Source organism: Lingula anatina, chromosome 4 (assembly GCF_051362555.1).
Source record: "Lingula anatina isolate TDL-2025a chromosome 4, LinAna3.0, whole genome shotgun sequence".
NCBI lineage: Eukaryota > Metazoa > Brachiopoda > Lingulata > Lingulida > Lingulidae > Lingula > Lingula anatina.
In genome coordinates this window covers 13,921,937-13,939,856 of record NC_141770.1, presented here as the reverse complement: position 1 = coordinate 13,939,856, position 17,920 = coordinate 13,921,937, and the positions used below count along the sequence as shown (strand labels likewise).

Sequence of the window (17,920 nt, the reverse complement as noted above, 5' to 3'; positions counted from 1 at the left end):
CCGCAGTAAATTTCCATTAGTCTTTTGTAAAATATAATGCCATGCTTGATGTATTTTAATATAAAGAAGAGAAACATATGTAGCCACAATGATTTTAGATCTCCTCTACAAGGACAATCGTAACATTATTGATAATAAATAAGAACTAATTGACGCTAGACGGTGCTTCGGTTCAGGCGTGACCTTGACAGCTTATGTTGACGTCGGTGCTCACTGACATGTATTTTTGTTTTCCTTGACTCAGAATCGACACTTAGGTTTTACCAAACTTCGGTTCCATCAGTCAGTACCAAGAAGAAAAAATATGCCTGTGATATTCCTAGAGAGAATACCCTTGCCGAGTCTTCAAACGTATTCGGCTGTGACTTTTGTTTTGCTGTCAATCGCACTTTTGTATGGACACCGGAAAGTTGTAGAGCACCTTCCAGAAGAAATTCACGTTAGTGATGACGGTGGTGCCGCGGGTAGTCCGATGCCAGAGGTGCCCACGGAAGAACCCCGGGTTGACACGTCGTTTGATCCCAATGCATTTCATCAGGAATACCACGGGGATTATGCCCATAATATGGTCACTGCTTTGTTGGATGAAAGTTGGTGTGTATGGGTAAGTACTGTACTTGTAAACGACATTGTCATGTACATCATTATTGTAGAGAAGTAACAACTGTGTATCTAATTCCTTGCCTGTGCCTTAGCTTGACACATTGGCTGTTTAAATTTACATTGATATCTTTATCTATATTGAATAAATATGACTTTTGTCACTTGGCAATACAGCATCAAACAATATTTAAATAACAGATGAAAAAAAAATGTTCCAGTGCCACCAGCATAATGTTTTGACATAATTGCTCATCACATTTTTGTTTACTCAGTCATATAATATATGACTGAATTGTATATAATAACCTACTACATTCTAGATTCAGACTAATGCATAAGCTTGCCTCCCCTCAACCAACCAGTAAGAAAGAAAATTACTTTGAACACTTGTGAAGCTATTTCAACAATATGTCAGTGGAGACATTCTTGTTGATGCACCAAAGCGACATGAAATTAATGACTCATTACCCATTCAAAAATAAAATAATAATAATTATAATAATAAATATAGTAAAATAAATAATAAAAATAAATGAATAAAAATAGATTATATAAATTGTGGCTAGCCTTTCCACACATACAAACATGAGCAAAAAACAGTCTTATACTATTAAACAGACTTCAGAAGATCAATTAACAGTGTTCTTTACCATGTGAGACACCATAGCATTGCACATATGTGCACACGTGTAGCATTCATCCAGATGATCTTTTTATGTCACTGCTACTAGGGTATACACCTGCTTACTGGTGTGTGTATTATATATGTGCACAGACCTGATTATTGCATTATATAATACCCCAGTCTCTATTAGATCGATGATAACAGGACATGTTCAAACAATTTCTGTGGTGAGAAAAGAGTGTAGTGCTCTCCTGTCTGGTGTGTTTGTGTGTGTGTGTGTCAGTGTGTGTGTTGGGGGGAGGGGGCATGTGTCCTTTCTATAGCTTTTAGTACTTCCCCTCCCTCTCCAAATTAGTTTAATGAGCAGCACCAGGCAAAACCAAGCAGATTATCTATTCTATGCCTACATATAATAAATGTGACAAATTGCCCTTAATGACTGTATTATAAACTGAAGTTTTTCATCCCTCTTACTAGTACCTGTCCTCCCCTTCCCCCCCCCCCCCCCACCCCACCCCCACCACTGTACAGCTAAATCCTGGAACCACCAGCAGTGCATAAGCCTTCAACTGGACAGTCTTATTGTTACCTCTGCTATTCACTTGGATGTATGGGTACACAATTGTGATTATTACCTTATATTCTCCCATACTCATTGAACATCCATGTATTATTAATATCCCAGCTTAAAAGAGGAAAGTGGGTATTACAAAAGGTGGTCAGGTAAAAATAACTTGTCTGCTTGGTGGATGGAAAATCCCCAAATGTGAGTTCCTCTTTTATGTAATTTTCCCTTGTATAAGAGGCCTGTAGCCAACAATTTCAAATGAAGGTTATTCTCCTGAAAAAGTGGACCTTTTACCATAAAAACTCTGTGTACCTAGGTAAAAGGGCTAGGGGATTCTTTCAACCCCCTCAAACCCCTTGGCTATGCATATTCCAGGGTTACTTAGAAACTAGTTTTAAAGACTGTGCCAAAAACAAGCCCTTTGGGACATCAGGGTTTGAAAATGCATTGAACAGAAGCAGAAATAGTGTCCAGTAACTTAATTAACATTGTTTTAAAATTTTTTACTGGCCTGGTTTTAGCTTAAATTACTTGCATTGGCATAGAATGAGTATAAGCCTGGAGACTGAATATTAAATTAAAAAAAGTTATTGGTACATGTACCTACGTATATTTAAAACAAAAAAGATAAAAGCACATTTTGTTATGAAGGTTGATTATAGTTTCTTTATGTATGTTTGAAGTTGTCAACTTTTGCCTTAAATATGTATTACTGTAACAGAACAGACAAATGAAGTTTACAGGACTTGCATTCAATGTATATAGAGCTGAACCTGGCCAAGTGCTAGGTATACAAAAGCAGAATGACTTGTGTTGATATTTTTAACCTCTTTTCAATTGTATCAGGTTTCTGAAAGTAACTAGTAGGGAAGTTTCTGTCTCATTGTTAGTCTGTGCAACCCATAAGCATTTTCAAAGGAGATTTGCTAAAGCTTCATTTGCTTGTATATCATCTGTTGGAATAATTGTGCATTGTCAGTGATTATGTAATTGTCTGGAAAATGGTTTGGTTGATATGAAATTCTAACAAAAATAACAGTTTGGCAGGGATTTATAATTTTTTAAAGTAGAATATTGTTACTGTTAACACAGTAAATTTTGTTATGTAACTGTTATTGTTACAGTTTTTTAGAATGACTAATAATGTAGAGACTTTTTATGTACAGACACAGATGTGTCTGTACATATTGCCATCACCTGCGTCTGTCGTCGCCGTCGCCGTCGCCGATGCCGATGCCGGCGCCGTGCACTTTCCTTGTAAACACGATAAGTGGAGGGCAGTTTTACTTTTTGGCTTAATATTTACAGAGCTGATGAATATTCATAAAACGCAGGTCAAGTTCGAAAACCAGCATGATCGGGCCATTATTGTAGAAGTTATGCTGTTTTTTCACTTTTCAGCATATATGCAACCCTGTAAACACATTTTAAGGAAAACCGTTAGGCCTGTTGTCATGAAAATCACAGGAGTAATCAATCTTACTAAAACGCAGGTCAAGTTCGAAAATCGGCATGATCGGGCCACTATTTTAGTAGTTATGCTGTTTTTTCATTTTTCAGCATATATGCAACACTGTAAACACAATATAAGAAAAACAGATAGGCTAATTGTCATTTAACTCACAGGAGTGGTCAATCTTACTAAAACGCAGGTTGAGTTCGAAAATCAGCATAATCGGGCCATTATTTTAGAAGTTATGCTGTTTTTTCAAATTTCCTCAGATTCAACTCTTAGGCATGTTAACAGTCTCATTATTGAACTAATAAGATACGTAAAAGTGTTTGTTTGACATTTCCTGCATCTTTACAACATTGTTAGTTGATTACGTAAAAATGATGGTAAACTTGTTATTGTGTATTGTGTAATAAAGTTTCAAAAATGGAAATAAACTCATCATTGCAGTTTGTCAGATTCAATCTTCACTATGTTCAGAATCACGGAATGGAGGAAATTGGACATTTAACACTGTTGTATTGATATTTTTCCCATCTCATCAATTTTCTTAGTTGATCGTATAAAAATGGCAGTAACCTGTTAATTTTGTTTTATGTTAAAAAAAAAGTGCTAAAAATGGAAAAAAAAAAACATTTCAGAACAGTGCTGTCTTGTTTACATTCTGGCATTTTCATGTTGTGACTTGGAAGTTCCATGGGCCTGAAGACCTTTGCTAGTCACATTTTCTGAATATCCATGATACTAATATTTTATTATTAAAAATTGATGGTCATTATGATGTTAAACATTATGTAATATTGCATCAAAATTTGAAAAAAACCTATTTTGGGCACTGCTCCCATGATGACCATTTAAGAAAAACCATGTCACTTACTGTTCTCAAACAGTACAGTAAATATGTACAGATGTGTCTGTACATATTGCCATCACCTGCGTCTGTTGTCTCCGTCGTCGCCGGTGCCGACACCGTGCACTTTCATTGTAAACATGATAAGTGGAAGGCAGTTTTACTTTTTGGCTGTATATTTACAGAGCTGATGAATACTCATAAAACGCAGGTCAGGTTAAAAAATCAGCATGATCGGGCCATTATTGTAGAAGTTATGCTGCTTTTTCACTTTTCAGCATATATGCAACACTGTAAACACATTTTAAGGAAAACCGATAGGCCTGTTGTCATGAAAATCACAGGAGTAATTGATCTTACTATAACACAGGTCAAGTTCAAAAATCGGCATGTTCCACGGGCTTGAAGACCCATGCTAGTCACATTTTCTGAAAATCCATGATACGTGTATTTTATTATTAAAAATTAACGGTCATTTTGCTGTTAACCATTATGTAATATTGCATCAGAATGGAAGAAAACACAATTTTGGGTGCTGCTGCCAAGATGACCATTATGGGAAAACCATGTTACTTATGATTGTCAAACTTTCAAAAAAGAAATACAGGACTAAAATGCAGAGTAATTGATCTTACTAAAACGCAGGTCAAGTTCAAAAATCGGCATGATCGGGCCACTATTTTAGTAGTTATGCTTTTTTTTTTTCACTTTTCAGCATATATGCAACATTGTAAACACAATATAAGAAAAACAGATAGGCCAATTGTCATTAAACTCACAGGAGTGGTCATTCCTGCTAAATCGCAGGTTGAGTTCAAAAATCAGCATAATCGGGCCATTATTTTAAAGAAATGCCGTTTTTATGTACAGACACAGATGTATTTTACCTGTTGAGCATAATTAAAATCTGATATTGAATTTGCAGTTTAACATAATGTACTTTTGCATCAGAATTGACAGTAGCCTTTTTTGTTTTTTCCTGCTATTTGTCTGTACATTTGACAGCTTTGCTGCCTTGTTTCAAATATAATTTTTGGATGCTATTTGAATTTAGTGCATTGGCTTTTATAATTTTGAGAAAAAGAGAGTTTTAGTACTTGATTTTACAATCGAATTCAGACTCTTGACAACAGTACTTTGATTTTCAGCAAATTGGGTGCAGCTCAGAAATGTTATATTTTAACTTCCTTGTTAGGAATTTTGAGCCCAAGATATAGTGCTTTGTGTTGAAGCTCTTATTTCTACTACATAATGTAGCAAGTATTGGTCTGATGCCTTTACTAGAGATACGTGCTTCATATAATGTATTATTTTGAAACATATGGGGATGGGTAAATCCTGTCAGCCCTCAGCTTTTTCCTCTTTTACCATCAATTAGGCCACACTTTTTTAATTTTATGGATTACATCCTGCACGCGCACCGATTTTCGTCCGTTCTCCAAAAAAAAAAAAAAAAAATCCCCCCCCCCCCCCCCCCCCCCCCCCCCGCCCCCCCCCCCCCCCAAGGAAGTCGGTTGTCGCAAACCGACGTCGTGATTGAATTTGCCGGAAAATGCAATCGGCAATCCTCGGCTAATTCCGCAAGCTCCATGCTGTCATTGTTGACTGCGGAGACATCCGAGTAGTTCCGAGTGCGGAAAATGAGCTTTCTGCGCATGCGTATTATCACCATGTGGAAATATGGCCGCTTTGCCGTCATATTTCCACGTGGAAATATGGCCGCTTTGCCGTCAAATTCATCTCTAGCATTAATTTCTAAATACACGACAATTAAAGTCATAAAGAGAACGGGGGCCGTCGTTTTGGATTGGTTTGCCATTGATATTGGACATGGAGATATCACCTTTTTACAATTATACGAAAGGCTGGCCGCGGCCAGCGATCATCGCCCGGAAAATTTCAGTGACATTCTGTCCAAAGCAGCACATAGACTTACCAGGGGTTTTTTTGTAGCGAAAAAAGGGTCGACAAGAGTGTCGTGGTATTTGGTGGACTGAAGGTCGGACAGGCCACCCGATAGTTGGCTGTTACGTGTGAGTCGAAGTAGACAAAATGGCATCGACCGAAATTACCTTTTTTAGATTTGGTAGTAGGAAGCAAAGGCCTACTGGTATCTTTGCTTCATTTTTTAACAATTCTGTGAAGTGTTTACAATGCTTTTTTTCTGAGAGTACAAATAAAGACACTGTTTATTTGATATTTGTTTTATTGATTGCTATACCAACAGAATGCATGAAATAACCTTAAATACATTTGGTAATATGCAGCATATATATATATATTAATGACTTTTTACCTTTCTACGAAGTAGGCCCTATTCACAATGCTTTAATATTTTGAGAGCATGGATAAAGACATGTTGTTAGTTTGATACGTGTTTCTGTGGTAAATTAGTGTTTCCAGCTGTGTACTGAAAACAACTTTTCTTAAGCAGGTTTTTTTTTTTGGACTGTTTTTTTTTTTTTTTTTTTTTCGCCCGCTCGCACCGATTTTGGGGTCCCCAGAGGATGTCATCCATAAAAATAAAAAAGTGTGGCCTTATTTTAACTCATCATAATGTTTTTTATTTTAAAAATTTATTGTGACAGATCCTTTAGAATATTTTACTGAATTTGATTTCCCAAGATTAATATTTTTTTCAATGATTTTCAGATCTTGATAAATGTGGCTTACTGCATTTTGATTCTTATTGGAAAACTCATTCAACTTGGGGTGTTTGGGAACCTGAGGATTAGTGAACAGGAGGTAAGATTGTGGTTAGAATGCAAAGTAGATATATTTTTGAGCTCAGAAATAATGAGATGGTAAAAAAAGTAACAAAACAATTTCACTGGTTACTTCTTATAACCCTGCCCCTCGTTTATGAATGGATTGTGTTACATGAACACTACAGTAAGCATGTTTGTTCACTTTGTTATTCTCAGACAACAGTTTGGTTACTCATTGTAGCATGGGGTGTTATCCCTAGATGTGTTGGCTTTAATGTCCTAAAATTATTGCTGTTAACAAGAGAGTTACTTTTGGTAAGAAAAGGCAACAAGCAGTTAACAATTTGGAGTGTTCTTTCTGAGCTCAACTGCTTATTTTATTATTTTAATAATTAAAATAGAACAAAGTTTTGGCTCTAACTTTTACTAGTAGATATCGTGTGATAAAATCCTCATAGAGCTTGTTAAGAATTGAACATTAATGGTAAGAAGAAAAGAAAAGAATCAAATAATTGCAACTGAGAACCAGAATCTGGAAATACTATCTGAAAATAAGAAAGGAAAAAAATGCTTAAGTTTGAGCTTTGAACTTTGGATACCTGTGCCAGTGCTTATTGTTAAAATGTTTACAAGCAGGACATTTGTTGAAAATATCTACTGCTTAGCAGTTTGACATTTTGGACTTAAAACTTGTGGTCTAATAAGATGCACAAATGTTCATGAATTTCATCTGAAGAATTAAACTGTTGTTAAGTACCTGTGCAGTAGGCAGATAAAGCAGATGTTCATTGCCAAGTTTTAGCTGTACAGAAACCTTGAATTGTATGGCTTACCACATTGATTGATTTTTCTTTGGCTTCCCTGTGATTATCTGGTTCAGAGAAAGTTGAAATTTCTCATTCTTAAACAAGTTTGTTGAAAAGGATGTTATTAAACATATATTAGGAGGTGTATTTTGGTGATATTAGTTTTCTTTAGCAAGTGATCATTGTATAGGGTCATCATTCTCTATTATTAGAAATTTCAATAAGAGAAGGGGCAGGCCCAAAAGCAAGGAGAAGAGATTTGCTAATGTAATTTGTTAATGTAATTAGATAATTACTACAGTTAACCTATTTATGTACTGATTTTATACCTTTTCTCTTCATTTGACTGTCCCCATATCAATATTTTTTGTTTAAGCACCTCAAGGACAAATTCTGGAACTTTATATTCTACAAGTTCATCTTCATCTTTGGCATCATGAATGTCCAGACCATGGACGAGGTATTCAGGTGGTGTGGCTGGTTCTCCATTCTTTGTTTTCTACAGCTCCTGGCACAGCTCAGCAAGGACAGGTTTGAATATGTAAGTTTATTTGTTATTTTATTTATTTGCTGTTTTGTTTTATTTATTTGAATTGCAGAAATGACATAATGACATAAACCTACAAACAACATTGACTGGACAAAAATGTTTCAAGCACTTCTTTCACTCATTCTAAGTTGCAAAGAGAATGTGTAAATCATATGATGTTGTTGTAGGAAGTAGTTGGCAGGAAAGTTATCAGACTGTTGAAATGGAATTTTTTCCTTTTATGAAAGTATCTTTATTGGTCAAAGTAATCAGAATTAGATAGGAAAAAGTAGAGGTAAAACTTAAAATAGTATCACAGTACTGAGTTTTGAAAAAAATGTCGTTTCAGCTATCTTTCTCGTTAAGCACACCAAGATGGACCCATGCCAAAGTTATTATCCTCCTATCTGTCATACTTGGTGCCTGCTTTGGTCTGCTGGCACTGAGTATTTTAGTGGGACTAGAGTCTGGATTGCATGTGTTCTCATTCATGGCAGCAGAGGTAAGTTATGTAGAAAATGTGTTAGGTGTGACTGTCACTATGATTGTGTTTATAGCTGTAGTCTCTTGTCACTAAATAAACTTAGAAGGAATGCTATACCCTGAATTTTTTCCATTCACTGCATTGGGGAGTGGGGTTATGGCATAATGGAAATATTATCATAGCAGTGTGTTAAATTTTTTCAGTGTTTGAATTTGTATCTTCTGGCACTGACTAGCATATTCATGCCTCCATATCAGTAGAAGTATCTTATTTTCATTTTGTCTAGCAACCTACTCATTTTGACCATTAATTTTATAAGTGTGCTATAATTTATGATTAAATATTGAATACACATATATATGCAGAAATGATTATGTACACTAGAGCCTCTAGAGGTTGTCTTTAATTAGCTACATACAGTACATGTAGCTACAATGTCATAATTTTGGTTTATGTTTGTAGGAAAATATAGTTTCTTTATTCTGTGTATTTTCAGTGTGCATTGTTGGGAATAAGTGTGGTGTATGTCCTTATCAGGTAAGTGGTAACATAAGCTTGTTGCATCCATTATGAATGTCATTTAGTAAACAGATTTCTTGAAATTTTTTGCCATTTGTTCAGCAGCAAACGAAATATATAAAAGCTCTGTCCTTTGTAGTTAGCATAGTCCACTGCTGCCAGATTTGAGACTATTCTTCCACCAGCTGTACAAGGCATTTATACTCATACAAAGAGAGAGAGAGAGAGAGAGAGAGAGAGAGAACAAGGACTGGGCTCTGAATAACTTGAATCAAATTCTTTCTTCCAATTTTTAATTGAAATTTCAAAGAATTTGGTTTTATAGTGAAACTACCCAGATATAACTAGCCCCAGTTTTCTTTACTTCAGGTATGCCATTCATCTGTGGGATATCCACCACGATGGAGTGTGGGAGCAGAGGTCCAGCTATGCCTACTACACTGAGCTGGTGTGTGAACTCCTGTCCCTGGGCATTGACTTCCTGCATCATCTACACATGCTGGTCAGTATTGTTATGACATAGTGCCCAAGTGCCTTATGAAAATAACACAAAGAACTTACTAGAGAGCTTTCAGCTTCTTACAAAGAGAGAAGAGCAGAGAAGAGAGTGATTTATTTCAAGTAAGCCCTTATGTACAAGTTCAGCTAGTACACATTCTCAAATCAGGGCAAATTATACAGTGAACAGTTTTACCTATAAGTTACCAATCAGTGTAGTTTACGCAACGTTGCAGGAAGATATTCAAACTTGCACACCGGACTGTACTTTACTTATGGAGACATCTACAGGTAGCAATACATAACGATCTCAACTAACACAGTACATCGTCACAGTATTCCCAAGACTGAAGAATGAGATCCTGTCGTGGAATCAGATTTCTGACTTTTTTTTTTCAGCATCTTATGTTTTTTTGTTTTATAATATATGTATCCTTTATCCAAAGCTTTACTGGTAACTGTTATCTGTTACAAACAAGTTTAAGAATATATGCAAAAAGATAAATTGAATACCAAAATGCAAACTGAAGCATTGCAAACTTGGTTTTGTGTGTGGTATGATATACTTTCAAAAGTATGACTTAAGCTTAATTTCAGTTGTAGAATAATATAAAATTTAAGGATGACAATATATATTCGTTTCAGTTGGAGTAACATATTCTTAAGCATAACTCTCTTTGTTTCAGTTGTGAAGTAACATTCTTAAGCATGGCCCTATCTTTGTTTCATTTGTGGGGTAACATATTCTTAAACATAACCTTATCTTTGTTTCAGTTGTGGAGTAACATATTCTTAAGCATGGCCAGTCTGGTGATCTGTATGCAGCTAAGGTACCTGTTCCATGAGTTCCAGAGGAGGGTCAAGAGGCACAAGAACTACCAACGAGTGGTCAAGACTATGCAGACCAGGTGAGAGGATTATTTTCTATTATCATGGGAAAGATCAACACATTTTGAATGGGGTGTTGTGGAATAAAAGTGGAGCTTGGTTGTTTTTGTAGCATTGTTATTCTCACTGCTAAAAAGAACATGTTTAGAAACAAAGGGGGCCATATTAAAAGTAAAGAAATGTGAATAAGAAGGAAACTAATATCTTCTATTAATTTGAAGTCACCTGCCCTAACTCTCCACACAACCGAAAGAAAGAAAAAATAAATAAATGAATAATAAATATAATTAAGGAAGAAAGATAAATTCAAGGGTAATGGTACTTAAAAAATAATTGTGAACATGCACCCACCTCTAGACTAGTAATAAGGCACTTAAAAATAACTACAGGCTATTTATATTTGTCATTAAAGTCATTTTGTTTAAAAGAAAAAAAAAAAAAAAACGTTCCTCTAGGTTCCCTATTGCCAGTGCCGAGCAGCTGCAGGCCAATGATGACAAATGCGCCATCTGCTGGGAGAAAATGAAATCAGGAAGAACCCTGCCTTGTGGACACATATTTCACAGGTAAGTGACAGGCAGGGATGTCACTAAAATTTTAATCCATTTAAAAACAACAGACCATTAATTTAATAATTTATTTTTTTCAAAGAGTGCAAACTGGGAGTTAACCCAAGGGAATTAGACATTGTTGACTCTCAAGCTTGGTTGAGCTGGTCACACTGAGAAGCATATTATTTCCATATTAAACTCTTTTATTCAGAAAATGTGTCAATATTGCTTAAGTAGTCAAATTGTATCCAAAAAGACCCTGGTTACAGAGCAGAAATTACCTGAGAGGAGAGCGTTTTACTGGAAAGAACAGCATCTGTGTACTCAGAATGAACCTAAAGACTTGTCATCTAAATGTTTTTACTGAAAACTGACTTAAACTTTAAAAGATGTGTTAGCTGTTGCAAATGTGATTCAGTACAGTGATGAGAATTTTCAAGATTGGAAGAAAAAGCTACCGGGTAATTTGTCACACAATTACCATCAAAATGAAACAAATTCTCTGTGGGCACTCCTAGTCAGTTCACAAAGAGACAATGGATCTGTAAAGCCGCATTCAGTTTCATATATTTATGATTTGATGTCTGTGATGTGTAAATTATACAGTCAATGGTCAAGGTGTAGACCAAAACTGCACTGCTATGCTGCCTGTGCTCAGGTGACCTGCTGCTGGGCTGGTGTCTCTGATTATAAGCATAAAAAGACTTGATTTTTGGTGTCAGAAGTGGAACGGTACAGAGCTGTTCTACTATATGTGTCTGAACAGACCCAGAGAGTTGTATTCTCATTGTGTGGTCGTAAGTGGATGCCATTTGTACAGTCTGGATCAAATTAGTTTTGTTTTATTTGAAATGAAGTTGGTTTGTGTAACTTTAGCGGAAACAATTTTGAAGGCCTTGATCTGATTAAGGTTTGTGTGGTCTTTTGAGGTGACTAGGAAATTTTGTAATGCAATTTAAAGTGTACCACCCTCCCCTTCAATTGAGTAAGAAAAAATAATTTTTTTTTTTGTTCAGTAATTTGGTTTATTGTTGATTGTCTCTCCTCCTGTCACAGCTCCAGTATTTTTATAAATTTTATTATTATAATTATATATATATATATATATATATATATATATATATATATATATATATATATATAAAATGAAGTGGATTTAATATTCTAAGAATTCACATATTTTACACACTTTTGCATGGCTTTCTGGGTAAAATCAATGATGTGTTATGTATGAAGTATTTATAGATTTTAAAAAACGGCGTCCTTCTTCCAGCTTTTGCCTACGTTCCTGGCTTGAACAAGATGTCTCCTGCCCCACCTGTCGTGAAGCACTCAACTTTGATGAGCACCGTGAGACTGCAGAACAAGGCAACATCGGGGCTGCAGGGGACGCTGCCAATGCACCAGCGCCACCTAGGAACATCAACCAAACCACCAACCACTTCTTTCACTTCGATGGTTTGTACTATTGTTGTCTGTTGTGCCCTTTTTTCTCCTTAAAAGATATTGTGCAAATGCAGACTGGGGCAACTAGGTGCTTTTCATGCCCTGAAACATGAAGCAGGCAGAGTCCAGGATTGATGTGAAGATCTTCTGTCAGAGCTTGATCATTCTACCATTCAGAATCAATGATTTGGAAAAGTTCATAAACTTGACTTTATTTTGAAATTAGGTCAATTGTCATATATATATATATATATATATATATATATATATATATATATATTGCATGTTTATGTATTTTTACCCAAGTTCTTCATATCAATTTGAAAAAAAAAAATTATTTGTGACATGTGAGCACTGACAACAGCCATATTTTATGGTGTCTTTTTCATCGAAGTCTCACCAGGTTCCAGCTGCATCTGGTTTGCAACTTCTTTTTTTGAAAAAACTCATATGACTTAGAAACATGGTAGAATTCAGCTTTTATGTCTTCTTCATTCCAGGCTCGCGTTATGTTCGCTGGCTGCCAAGTTTTTCGGTTGAAGTGACCCACACGACATTGATGGATCGTAACCTTCTGGCACGCCAGCGCCAGCATGTACAGACCTCACAGATGGACACTTGGGTAAGGAGCCGAGCACGAGGAGTTAAAAAATGAATCACATCAGTTTCACCAAAAATTTTAAAAGATTTAAAAAAAGCTTTAAGCAACAACTGTTTGTTGTGAAGTTTTTAACTGATCTTGTCCTGGACTTCTTTGTACTAGTTTGAATTTCAGTTAAAACATGGACTGTGTTGTAAACTAGTGACATCTGGTACAAATAATCCTGGACTATTCTTGAATTGGGTTGAGTTGAAGTCAAAACATGGAGTGTAATGACAATATGCTGCTGTACATTCTATAAGATTTTTGGTTTCCTCAGTGGAAGGCACTGCACCAGACTGTGCCACCAGTTACAGATACTGCAATGGTGTTTGCATTTTGACTTTTCATATATATTTTGTGATGAGATAGTGCTTTGGTATGCAGCAAATATTTGTAATATATAATATTGTTGTTTTTATAGATAGGCATTTGGTTGATTGGCACTGTGATAGAAAGTCTGAGCTTGTTAAGAGACAGCAAATGCTTGTTGGCAAAACTGTGTCTGGAGTAGCGCTGGCAATTTTTATATTGCTTAGCCAAATCACTTCTTATTCATCAGCTTTTTCCCAAATGGTTTAAATTTGACTGAAACTATTCAATAAACCCAATTTTGATTGTGCTTGTGTCTCTGATTCACATTAATACAGCTATGAAAAAGTCAAACTTCTTGATTGCTTGCTATTTTATTTCTGACCTATGGATTTTAACATATTTTTTCATAGAATCGTGGAATTCTATGAAAGCTTGTTAAGAAATATCATCTAACAGTTTTGGTGTTGCCACTTTTTAGGTCCGTCAAGTTCGTGAAGTTTTTCCAGACACCATCTTGCCAGACGCCATAATACAAGATGACCTCCACATCACTAGGTCGCCAGAAATGACCGTCAATAATATTTTAGAGGGCAGGCTGCCAATAGCAGTAAGTAGCTGACTTTGATATTTATGGATGAAAATTTACTGCTCACATTCAGTAGATTATTTTATGTCAGAAGAAACACTATTAATTTTTCTACAACTACTGTTACTTCTACCACTACTCATCTACTACACTGTATATTTTATTTCAAACAGCTAAACATACAGTAAAGCATTTAGTTAAGATTTAGTATCAATTTAAATATTTTGAGTGCTTTGACTGTAAAAGTTTCAAGATTTAGTTCATTTCCAAAAACAATTTGAATTTCTTTTTCAAGTTACAAGATGTTAGCAGATAGCTGTTTTTCCTTTATAGATAATGTTTCTACCACCACTTTTACAACATCAGTGACTATTACTACTAACATCAATTATGAACATACTTACAATCCTAGAACAGCAACTTTGACTGAAGTTACTTTATACTATATTATTATATTTTCAGAATTCCATAGCAGGTAATAATAACAACAACCCAGCAGTATATGATTCTGATGACTCCTATAGTACAGCTTCCTCTGTGAGTGAAGACGTAACACACAACTATAGAGATGATAATGTACCTGCTCTGTTTGAGATACCTGATGTGTAAGTAACATTGCCTGTTAATATGAAATAAGAACTGATGGCAACTATAGAAAACTACTATATTTAATGAAAGTATTTATTAACCTGGCAACCAAAGTTCTCTATTTATGGCACACAAATATTTTACAAATTATCTTCCATTGGTTTATTTTTGAAACCTTATATAGTAAATTGAGTAGACAAATGCTAATGACTTGTTTCGTCGTTAAAAAATGTTTCTTTTGATGGTATTAAAAATTCGTTTCCATAATACATTTATTTAGAGTAGACATAATCTGAATGTCAAAATTTGTGAATTTTGATAAAATTACAGAGAGGAGGATGTTGGTGCTGCAGCTGTCAATCCAGGAGGAGGCAGGTATTCTAAAAAATCCTCAGAAAGAGAAGAGTTGCTCAACAGAAGGAGAGAAGAGTTGATAGAACAAGCTAGGAGGTAAAAAAAATTAATAGAATGAAAAGTTTCATTCTGGTTTTATATAGATTAGAGTGTTAATAACTGTGTTAAAAAGAAAAGATGAAAAGAGACAATTTTGTTTACTTTGGGAAAAGGGGGGAAAAGTTGCGTTAAGTCTGGTCGGGGATTAGTACAAATTTTTAGCAGATATTCATTCAAAACTAAAAACTTAAAAGACACCAATAGTTTGAAGTAGCAACAAAGAGTTTTTTCAATATATTTATATTTCAATCAAATGGGCTGAAAACATTCCATAAATCTTGCCTTAAATTTAGATATTCTGGCTGTGTGTGTGTGTTTGTGTGCAAGTGTGTAAGGTACAACATAAGAGATTATTTAATTAATTAATTAATTTCTTTATTCTTTATTATTTTATTTTATTTCATTTATTTATTTATTTATTTATTTATTTATTTTTTGGTAATAGGAGGTTCCAATCAAAGGAAGCATCTACAAGCACAGAGCAAGCTTCACCATCAGACTTGGAGGAACCCTTGTCAAATACAGCCCCAGAAGCCAGTTTGGAAGTGTCCGAAAATTTATTAAGACAAAGACGTCAGCAAGCATATGATGCAGCTATCAGAAGAATGATGCAGCATGAACCGCAGCAGTAGCAATAGTAGCAGTGACAGTAATGGTATTTCAGACTTAATTGCGTTTGCGCGCTTTTCCACATTTTTGTTGAAGAACGGGTTGAAGGATTATTCAAAATGGCAGCCACTTTTTTATAATTTAAAGATTTCATGAGGAATATTTCATTTTTTATGAAATGGGCCAGGCTGTTTTGCATGGTGCTTAAGTTTATATAACTGTAAAATGCTATTATCAAAACTATTGAAGAAAGGCATGATCTATTACACAAGTTATGTGTTAAGCACACAGATAAAATATTTAACACATATGCAGACTGACTGATATTTTAGTAATATGTAAAGCCTGTACATAGAAAAGAAAAGAAAAGATGTATATGATATCAATGATATTTTTCTTTAAGTCTTCAACTGAGGTGCAGGGGAATGGAGTTGAGATTTAACAGTAACGTAACGGTATGCTTGTGTTAAAAAATTGTATGATATTTATGTATAGATAATTTTTTGCTCATAAATGAAATCGTTCTTATAATATAATACGATATTTCTTGATGGAAGAAATATCATATCTTTTGTATTCTGATATATTTAAATTGTCATCAGGTAAAGAAATCTCCATTCAGATATGGGTTGTTATTAAGCCCTTTCTTGTTCTTACAAAACTTGGAATTTAGTTTATTTGTAAAGACATACCTATATGTGATGAACAAACTTTAACAGTGTAAAAACTTGAGTTTTTCAACAATTTGGGTGTGGCTGAATATCCACAGAAGTACAGATTCAGCATCAAAACATTTCAACAACACAGATCTGCCTAATACTACGGAAGAACAGATTCGGCACCAAGTGGTTTGGTTTTTAAGGAGGTAATGATAATCATACTCTTGCCCCCTGTCTCCCACGTGTCGCCCTGCACAGTCAGTGTGACAGCAATGTTGCGGCACATGAGTTACACTTCCACACAATTTGATTATGACATAATTACAGTATAAAGGATTACCATTTGTCCAACAGGTTAATACCAGTAAATTTGAAGCCAGGCCAGTTAATTTGTCCTATTACTGTTTCCGAATTGTGTTAGTGGATTCTTAGACCTTAATTGGTATCACTAAGGGCCAGTATAGGTTTTAATTTTTCATCACAGATTGGATATACATGCAACAGTATCCTGTTCGGTTATCCAGGGCCTGCTTTAGAAACTAGACAGTGACTAAGGAATGTCTTTACCTGCTGTAATTGTGTCAGTCATATTTGGCTGGAAAAGCAGAAGACTTCCATCGGTTCAAATTTCCTACCTCTGCACAGTGAAGAGCTGTACCAGTGATGGTTTCCAGCCCATTGCCAACCTCGCATTTGCTACAGACAGCTTAGAAATGCATTAAGTGTATTGAGGCGGTTGCAGATTAGTTTAGTCGTCTTTAATGTTGTATTAGGAGTCTAAAGTCACTGGTAGTTTGTTGCCCAGCCTGACCTTGTGCCAGTGTACAATTTTGTCTGGTTTTTGGAACACAAGTGAGATCGAATTACAAAGAAGAGAATCAAACGGGGTGTAAAAAAGTAGTGCACTTGGAAAGCCAAAGGTTGATGACTTTCAGAAGGGAGATTTTCTGGTAGGTTTTTTTTTTTTTTTTTTTTTTTTTTTTTTTTTTTTTTTTTTTGGGGGGGGGGGGGAGGGGGGGGGAGTAGGGAAATAGTTTCCACTATGTCTGGTAAAGGCTTTACCACTTATTAAAGGTTTTACATACTCTGTCTGATAATGTTTTCAACTGTCAGATTAGATTTTGCAAATGGATGTAATGTGTGTAGGAAAGGTGTACCAGCTAGTAGGCAGAGAGAGAGAGAGAGAGAGACCATTTGTGTATGGGGCTGATTCCAGCAAAGTTTTTTTATTAAATCTAATCTGCATAATTGTCATTCTCATAGGTATCATTATCAATATTATTTTTATTATCCTTGTTTTCTGTTTAGCAGTATGTGTGTGCGTGTGTGTTACTTGATGTATTTCATGTTCCCAAGTGGGTCACGATCATTCTAATTCAGTGTCTGTTATGCAAAAGAATAAAGTTGTCTGGAAACTTAGCTCAGTCATGCTGTAAATATCTTTATACATGTACCTAGCAGTTAAAAGAACAAACATATCTTCATAACATTTGGTTATTATACTGTCACTAAAGTAGTGTTGTGTAGTTAGACCTCCAAAAT

The 17,920-nt window shown here is 35.3% G+C and overlaps 1 protein-coding gene across 1 annotated transcript; it reads left to right on the top strand.

The window, feature by feature from the left end:
• Nucleotides 1-155: 155 nt before the first annotated feature.
• LOC106150884 (E3 ubiquitin-protein ligase AMFR) lies at nucleotides 156-16,282 on the top strand. Its single transcript, XM_013523900.2, has 14 exons — nucleotides 156-604; nucleotides 6,752-6,844; nucleotides 7,990-8,154; nucleotides 8,492-8,644; nucleotides 9,123-9,163; nucleotides 9,515-9,647; nucleotides 10,418-10,551; nucleotides 10,987-11,097; nucleotides 12,356-12,540; nucleotides 13,029-13,150; nucleotides 13,962-14,090; nucleotides 14,532-14,674; nucleotides 14,988-15,107; nucleotides 15,556-16,282. Exons 1-14 carry the CDS (start codon nucleotides 305-307, stop codon nucleotides 15,740-15,742), a joined length of 2,016 nt encoding a protein of 671 aa, XP_013379354.2. The 5' UTR covers nucleotides 156-304; the 3' UTR covers nucleotides 15,743-16,282.
• The last annotated feature ends 1,638 nt before the right edge of the window (nucleotides 16,283-17,920 follow it).

Bases quoted from the DNA above. Each gene is read 5' to 3' on its own strand.
- LOC106150884 (XM_013523900.2), top strand. From the start codon at position 305: ATGCCTGTGATATTCCTAGAGAGAATACCCTTGCCGAGTCTTCAAACG. The intron at 9,164-9,514 runs GTAAGTGGTAAC...TCTTTACTTCAG, and splicing joins GTGGTGTATGTCCTTATCAG to GTATGCCATTCATCTGTGGG. The intron at 15,108-15,555 runs GTAAAAAAAATT...TTTTGGTAATAG, and splicing joins TTGATAGAACAAGCTAGGAG to GAGGTTCCAATCAAAGGAAG.